This window comes from Vulpes lagopus, chromosome 18 (genome assembly GCF_018345385.1).
Source record: "Vulpes lagopus strain Blue_001 chromosome 18, ASM1834538v1, whole genome shotgun sequence".
Taxonomy (NCBI): Eukaryota; Metazoa; Chordata; class Mammalia; order Carnivora; family Canidae; genus Vulpes; species Vulpes lagopus.
In genome coordinates this window covers 31,369,822-31,378,461 of record NC_054841.1, presented here as the reverse complement: position 1 = coordinate 31,378,461, position 8,640 = coordinate 31,369,822, and the positions used below count along the sequence as shown (strand labels likewise).

General features: G+C 47.2%; 1 protein-coding gene across 1 annotated transcript in view; it reads right to left on the bottom strand.

Annotated features, from left to right (window-relative positions):
• Positions 1 to 633: 633 nt before the first annotated feature.
• The window catches only part of CDS2 (CDP-diacylglycerol synthase 2), a 65,515-nt gene continuing 57,508 nt past the window's right edge, over positions 634 to 8,640 (bottom strand). The window contains exon 13 of the mRNA XM_041732307.1: positions 634 to 8,520. Coding sequence (XP_041588241.1) covers positions 8,388 to 8,520 — 133 coding nt within the window. The 3' untranslated portion in view covers positions 634 to 8,387. The remainder of the gene's footprint in view (positions 8,521 to 8,640) is intronic.

Here is an 8,640-nt window from a genome sequence, read left to right as displayed (position 1 = left end):
CTCCCATCAGGGAGCCTGCTTCTCCCTCTGCCTATGTCTCTGCCTCTGCTTCTCTCTCTCTCTCTCTCATGAATAAATAAATGAAATCTTTAAGAAAAAAAAAAAAAGAATGGGCAGGCTGTGTTTACTGATGAGATGGCTCCTAAGTACTGGCTGTGGAACAAAACACTGGGCTAGGGCACGTGTGGGTAAAAGGCCAGGGTCTGGGTTTGGTCATGCAAAGTCCACATGAAGAGGCCTCGCAGCCCATGTGGGTTAGGGGTGCAGACTTGGGAATCATGGAGGTGAGTGTGCTAATCAGAGCCCTGGGAGTGGGTCAAAACACCCAGGACAGAGTTCAGTTGTGGGGGGGGAGAAAGCCTCAGGCAGAGTGCCACAATCTTAGGGACAGGTGGAAAAGGATACTCAGAAAAGTGGCTGAAGAGGAAGAGTTAGGGAAGCTGGACCAAAGCCAAGAGAGCAGGTTGCAAAGGCCAAGGGCAGAATGTCTTTAGAAGCTGGCAGGGGTGGCAGCATTCTGGGAAAGGATTCTGGTTCCACACCGCACCACCCCCCCGCCCCATTTCGAGCCAAGTCCCACGCACCCACAGCCTTCACAAGGCACTCGTCCCCCATCAGAAACCACAAACAATACAGAACTTAATAGATGTTTATTTGTGTAACAGGAACATTCAGGTATATAAATAAGGTAAATATTTCCCAATGTACAATACATGATGTTCTGGAACTGCACTGAAAAAGAATCTACATGTACTGTTCAACACAGATCAGAACACAGAGAAAGGTCAGCTGTGGCTAATACACAAGGATTCCACAAACCACCAGGTCAGGTAAAGGGCACAGACGCAGTACACCTATCTGGGGAGGCCCTAAGGACTGTCAGGTGGGCTCCACACACCCCCAAGAGCTGCTCCAAGGCTACCAGTGTGTGAGCGCAGGAAAAGCAAGTGTCAGTACTAGTTTACCCGTCTGACGTGACTGAATCACACCGCACGAGGGGAGGAGCAGAGACACTGACCTTGAGGAGGCAGGGTACACATAGGCTAACCTCTGGGTGGCACAGACACAGCTGGGATGGGTCAGAGGTGACTGCCTGGCACTCCCCAATGGGGCAGGGAGGCATTTCTGTCTGGGGGAGCTTTCGGGTTAAATCGATCCTCAGAGCAAGACTGAATTGAGGAGCAGGTCCACAGCTGTGCCCAGCTCCCCCAACACCCCAGAGCTCCTGGGGCTTCCACAGAGGGGCCCCCTACCTCACCCACTTTGGTTTTCCCCTTCCCTTTAGGAAAGTATGAAGCATCAATAAAAATTTGCTATCAGCATCAGCTCCAGAGGATAGTCCATATTCCGTGAGCTTTGAATCTTCCTGGATAGGCTTCTGAGCTCTGTTTCTGGTCCCTGCACCCACAAAACACAGGGCTGGCCCCCCATTAGTCTGCCCTCAGCCACAGGACTCCTGCCTGGCCTCTCCTTTGCCTCCTGTGGCTTCTCCCCTGTCTTCTAGGTGGAGGGCAACAAATCTCTGCATTCTGTCCTGACTTGTTCTTGCAGCTCCAAGTCCTTTTTTTTTTTTGGCCATGATGTCCACTCATCTCTTCCCCTTTCTAACCAGTTCCCCAGACGCCCAGCCAGCATGACCTAAGGAGTGACACGACACTCTGTGAATGAAAACAAAGCAGCACACGAAGGACATTCTTAGAAGAACATGGATATACATTCTGCCAACTAGAATTCCCTTCCTATTCTGGCATTTCTAGGCACAAAGGCAGCAAGCCCAGTCCATGAACTGAATGAAGGGGAGAAGCAGATGTGTTCCGGGAGCCAAGGACAAAAACAGTATAAGAGACACAATTTCACTTGGGACAGAATCACCAGGTGGCTAAGTCCACTTACACCCTGTGAGTGTTACTTAGGTAAAGCCCTAGGGAGGCTGCAAGGAGCTAGGTAGGCCCTGCCCTGTGCCCAGGAGACCAACACAGGGCATTGTCGCCCCGATATCCAGAGGGCCCCTGTCCCCAGTTGAGAGCCCATTTCTTCACAGACAGAAGGCAACCTGTGTCCATCAGATGCAATAATTAGGGAAGAAGTGCCAGGCCTGGCAAATAAGAGTCCAAGAGGGCATGAGGGCAAGCTAGGATCAGCCTGTCAGAGCAGATGCTTACTGAACACTTCTACAACCTTCTCCTGATTCCATTCATAGTCATTACTTCATTATTTAACTGAAGGGAAGAGACCATTCTTTAAATACAATGGGGCTTTGAGTCTGGTCTTCATTCCCCAACAACACCCAGGAAACAGTCCATGGTCTATTGGTAGTTATGATTATTCCATTGGCTTGAGACTCTCAGGGATTCTGTCAGCAAGATTCCTTCAAAGCAAAGAACCCTCCACCTCAAACACATGCCCTCCCCCAAGTCTCCATCTCCATTTGGAAAACCAAGTGAAATATTGTTCACACAATCCCAGTGCCTGTTTTCCGTTCATTCATCACACACCTATCTGATCCTTTAAACTAACCTTGATTCTAGCTAAATGAAACTCCACCAGAAACAAATACTCCATGCCATCTAGCCTCTCAAGAGGTCATCTGCTTCTAGCCCATTAATACCTTTTTAAAAGAGATTTGATTTATTTGAGATAGAGAGAGAGCACAAGCAGGAGGAACAGCAGAGGAAGAGGAAGAAGCAGGCTCCCCGCCGAGCAGGGAGCCTGACACAGGGCTCAATCCCGAGACCCTTGGGACCATGGCCTGAGCTGAAGGCAGACACCTAAGCAACTGAGCCATCTAGGCACCCCTTGCCCATTAATACTTTTAAGAAAGCACAAAACACAAGGCCCCTGACTTGTTATGTTGTGAGGGTATGGGCAGAACTAAGATTTCCATCAGTACTATAATCGGCCACATAGGTTTCTCTTTTCCCCATTCTCCTTGGCCCTTGAGAGGCCCACCCATACAGGAAACTGCTCAGGCCACTGAGCTGTGTACAAAGGAAAATGGGGTCCAGAGTGAGTCACAAGACCTCACCTCTCATGGAGTGGAGGCAGCATCAGGCAAGAGGTAAGAACCTTCTCTAAGGAGAGGCCAGGCCATGGGCAACAGAAAGTGGGCAAGACCTCACGGAAACCACTCCAACTAAGAGTGAAGAATTGCTGCCCATCACCATGTCTTCTTTCCTTTTGTCAGTCTAGCCTTCTAAATGAAGTCTGATGCACCCACACACTGTAGGTGGGTGTTAAAGTTGGCCTGCCTCTCTCAAAATCTTCTAGACTGTGAACACCCAGGCTGTGTGCAGGGCAAGTAACAGTGTAGTGACTAAGAACCCAGTCTCTGGCGTTACACTAACTTGGGTTCAAATTACTTATTGAGTTTGACAAGAACTACCATTTATTGAGTGCTTACTAAGTGCCAGGCACCGTGCTAAATGCTTACATGCATTAGCTCATAAAATCCTCAGAATAACCCCTTGTGGGAGGTGACTGTCAGACCCCATCAGATTGGAGGTACACCTAGTAACCTGCCTAAACCTAGGGCTATTCGAGCCCTAAGTCTATCTTCTTAACTAGTGAGATCAGCCTGTCATGGTGCCTTGGTTTCCTTATTTATAAAATGAGGACAATAATATATAATCAAAGGCTGTTTTCTGGATTAAAAGGGATAATGTATATAAACCCTTAGCATTATACCTGGCACATATTAAGCGCTATGACTATTATTGCAACTATTATTATTAATAATAATAACACACTGCTGGTATCTTATTTGCTCAAGAATAAAAAGGAGCCTCAGCAGATAGGCATTTGGTGGAGAGGGGAAGGAGATGGGACAGGGTCTTCAAAAGGCCAAGGGATTTGAAACCCACTACCCATAAAATCTTAAGATGCCACATATTCTGCCCTCTAGTCTCATAAATTACTCAAATATTCTACAAATCCCAACATCCAAAGTATATCTCCCAAATTGCCCTCATAGCTGTGAGCTCTTTGCTCTTGAAAACACAGCCCACCTACAAACAGGTGAAAGCCTTACTCCATTAAGAGACAGCCCCAGGTAAGAATAACCTCTAGCCACTTGAGAGCCCAGGTAGTAAGGTCCCTACTAGTCAACCTAAAAGGCGGTGACAGGGCAGAGCCAGGAGGAACAGAAAGACAGGAACACTGGACAGTGATACAATCAGTCAGCAGCTGAGACTCCATTCCTCACTGAGAATGCCTGCCTGCTGCAGAGATGTGGATGAGCAGAGTCTAGGACCAAGATGAGGTGGGCCTAGAAGAGACCGGTCACTCTTGATCATGTGGTCCAAGAGCAGCACCCTCTGCAGATCAGGCCATCAGGCCCTCACCCAACCAGGGAAACCAAATCAGACAATGGGAGTGTCAAATGTCTTCCAAAAACTGGAAAATGGACAACTGTGTGGAGAGTGATCAAGGGAAAGAGAAGTTCCTTTTGACCAAGACAACGACAGAACAATGAGACTCTGGCCAAGAATCAGCCCCCCTAGGGAAGAAGCTGAGGATTTGTTATAGCTGCTTCTTCAGAGTCCCTGCTGCACACAAGCACAGTGAGTATGCCCATGGTTCACTGTCTTGTGATGTCTAGACAGCCACCTGGACATCCTTCTCCTAGCCGTTCCTCCCCTCCCTGACTCTGGAAGAACGGGAACGCTGGGAAAAGTAAAACCACCCCCTCGCTACTCCACCTGATACTCAGCACATCATCACAATGGGAAAGGAAGGTAGGCCCAGATGGAGTTACTCTGGAAGCCAGTGACAGTGCCTAAAATATTATGGACACAGGAAGAGGTTCCAGAATGACGGATCACATTGCATAGAGTAATGGAAATCTACTTACTTAGAAATTGACCTAGGGCAGGTTCCTAATAGAGAAAGGCCATTGCTGAGTTTTCTGAGCAGTGACGCTCTTTGCCCTGAGTCATTTACATCCTCCCGACCACCTCCATCGACATGGGGGTGCCGCTGAGCCTGCTGGGGACTCGTGGACAGTTTGAAGATCTGAACTCAGGAAACCATTAGGATCATCTTCCAGCCAACTCAGCAACTAGCTTAGATTCAATTCAGGGTCTGTTTAATCTTTAAAATGTGTTATGCAGGAAGATTCCAAAAATATGTTACAGGAGAAGCAGCCCAGTGGGAAAAAACAAATACTATGAAAATGGCTCCAAAGACCACCTGTATAAGATTAAATGTTACATTCCACCCCTTCTAAAAGTGAGACACTAATTTCAGACATACATTATAGAATTAGAGATACAAAATATAAAAAACACTAAGAGTAAATAATTTAAAATATAATTATACTGTAGCTACTAATATGCTCAGAATATGAAACAGGCAAAAAATAATAAGCACAAATAAGATCCAGGTTGCCTTAGGGATTTCACTCTCAGAAGCAAAACATACATGTACACTTTCTCAATGCTGAGGGTGGTGAAGGGGAAAAGACTCAGGCATCCCATGAGCAGTCACGAGTTGGGCTCACCAGGGAGGATGCTCAGGCCCAGCCCTCTGCAGAACCCCTCCCCACCTCCAGGTTTCCAGGACACCCTTGCTCATCAGCTCCCTCTGTAAGTGCCAACCTGGTGCTGGGCCTCCTCGGCTTGGAGAACCAATGCTGCAGAATTCCAGGCACACTTAACACCATCTCACAAAAGCAAGTGGGGCCAGGGATCATCCCTATCCTGGTGAGCGGGGCAGTGCAAGGTGGAGTGAGGCTTGCCTCTGCCCGGTGACCCTGGAGAAGCACTCTAGCTGCTCTGACCCTCAGTGACCTCACTAGTAAGGTGCTCAGGACTCTGACCTGAGGTGCCTCCAGAGATCACTAGATTCTGAGCAAAAAACAAAGGTTTCTAAATTAGGACTGCAAGATAATGATGATGCAGAAACAAGTGGGGAATGGAAAACCACACATGGGAGGGAGAAACTGAAGTCACAACAAGGGAGAGCACACAGTTTCAGTCACATTTTATTTCTCACACACACAAAAAATGGATCTGAAGCAAGTTATGCCATTCATGAAGATCAGTCCAGGGGTATGTTAAAATACGGTGAAATATCCTAACAAATGGGAGAAGGAAAAACACTGTGCATATTCAGAGACACAAGGTGGCTTTGCTTTCCTGGCTACTAGGCTCTAGGAAATTCTTCTTCTCTGACCAGAAAGCAGATGGGGAAAACAGAAGATAAAACCCAAGCTGACCTTCTGGGCTTCTTGCTGAGAGTTCTAGTGAGAATCCAGCTTCAGTTTCCTAGGACCCCAGAGGCCCCCTAGGTGACCACTTCCACAGAGGAAGGTGCCAGGCACCCTGATCCCAAAGACGGTCTTCTGCAAGGACTGCTGGGCTCCAGCCACCAAGGCCCCCACCATATGCCCACACTAAGGCAACAGAAACAACCAACCCCTTGTGTCTCTGGTTTCAGAAACCAAGTTCATTCTTCAATGTGAAAACTAGATTTGTTACTAATGACCTTCACTGTTTAAGATTTATCAGTGAGCTACTGACTCATCTCAAGGTCAGGCATTTAGTAATAGCCTGAAATCTCTTGCTGTTTGGGTGCCAGGCCACAACTTGATACCCACAATTAGCCTCTGGTGACATGAACTTGCTCAGCCAGAATCACAGAACACTGGAATTAGGGAAGCACTCAAGATGAGGACCAAGAAAGTGCTGTGTCCTGCCAGATGGTCACATCAGGATCACACAGCCAGAACGGAAACCCCATGTAAAAACCCATTTTGTTTTTAAGGGGCCTCGGCCCTGAACCAGAAAAGCCATGTACTGAAATGGAAGTACAAGCTCAGAGGGGGGAAAGTGGCTTCAGTGCTGCAAACGTGGAGAAAGCCACGCAGTGATCATGAGCTGCAATGTTGGGAGGGGCCGGCTGCCCTGCGCCAGACATATCAGTGACCTAAGCTGACTGTGAACATCCAGGGAAGGCTGATTTAAACAGAAACAGAATGAACCAATAGCAGACCAAGGTGCTGAAGCAAGTCACTGCACCCTCATTTGGCAATGAGAACCACCATGGCACAGAATAACCGAACACCTGAGCACCAAGTTCTCTCTCCTAACCTCCCTTCTTGTCCTGACAAAGAACTTGTGCCCCAAAGTCAACCTCACTCCTATAATCAGGCAGGGGAAAAAAAAAATCACAGTTTAAAAGAAAAAAGGTCCCTCAATAAAATACAAACTACATCTAAACTGGTCACATTTATATATATATATATATATAATGTGCATGTAATCTTCAGAATAGTCACACCTCTAATCAGGTTAGGTTTTCCAGAGTTGTAAGCAGGATTTTGTGGTTTCAGTGAATAAGTCATGGTACAACTGAAATCACTGTAAGAAAGAAGTGATTTTTTAAAACACACACAGATACACACTTGCCATAAGAGTAGTATATATACAACACAGCAGCTATTAGGGTGGTCGGTCAGGCAAAGGGTGAGTGAACAAGAAGCCCCCTGCTCCCTGCCTAACAGGAAAGCCCCCAGAAAGGATTCAGCAGCAACAAGTCTACAGCACAAACGTGAACAGTAGCGTCCCTGAAAAGACATAGCTGGACTACCCAAGAGGAGCCACTTGAGTCTATAACCTGTGGAAAAGGGCTCGGTTACAGTACATTCTACTGCATACACTTGAAATATTACAGTGTATTTTTTCAGACTATTATAAATAATTTCTCGTGCTTCCTGAAGAAAAAATATTGAAGCCGCCTTTCGGTCTATGATGAAGTAAGGTGAACCCATATCAAAGCAGAGCTCACACTCCGCAAGACTTTGTGGGTAGAATGCTTATCTAATTAACAAACTTTTGTCCCTCCAGCGTACAGAAGGCAATTGTCCCATCATTCCAGGGCAGGAATTCTTGAGAAGCCCAGGTGAAAGCTCTCCAGTAGCAAAGACATCCAAGCTATGCACCTCTTCCCAGCTGGGGGCAGCTACAAAGACGACAGGCCAGGGGACCCCCTGAACTGATCAGACACAGATGAACATCCACTTTCTGATTGAGCCCAGAAACAGAGGCTCTAGCTTGGGAGCAAGAAGCACAAGCAGATGCACCCTGGTTGGACAACACTGTCTTTCAGGTTAAAACTTTTTTTAAAAAACCCAAATGGTCTTACCCCCGTGACTTCTTTCCAACTCAAAGCTGTAGTTTATCCACGACCCAAATCATAAGCACAAAGACAGTATATACAGATTGTTTTTAAAACCCACAAATAAAAAACACTCTAACCTCCCCCCCCCAAAAAAAAAAAAGAAAAACAGTGAGTTGAAGCCTCGTCATTGTCTGAATCACATCAGTGGGGCTTGCCTTGGAACCTGGCCCCTTGTTCCGTTTGCTCCTGCTGTCTCAGCCCCAGGGCCCCTATTCATCCTCCGTGGCAACTGTCAGCATCCCCTTGTCAGCCAGGTGAGATCTGAGTGTGTTGAAGATGTGAAGCTGTTGATCTGGACGCAAGGTCAGGAACTGCTGAATCAGCTTGCTTGGGTTGGGGCCCCTGGAAGAGAATGTGAGGAAACAGGAGCCCATCAGCTTCTAAGGCCTGATTACCCAAATGGTTGCTGTTCTCTCTGGATTCTCTACTCATGGAGGGCAGGATGGGGGGCCCTTAGAGAAT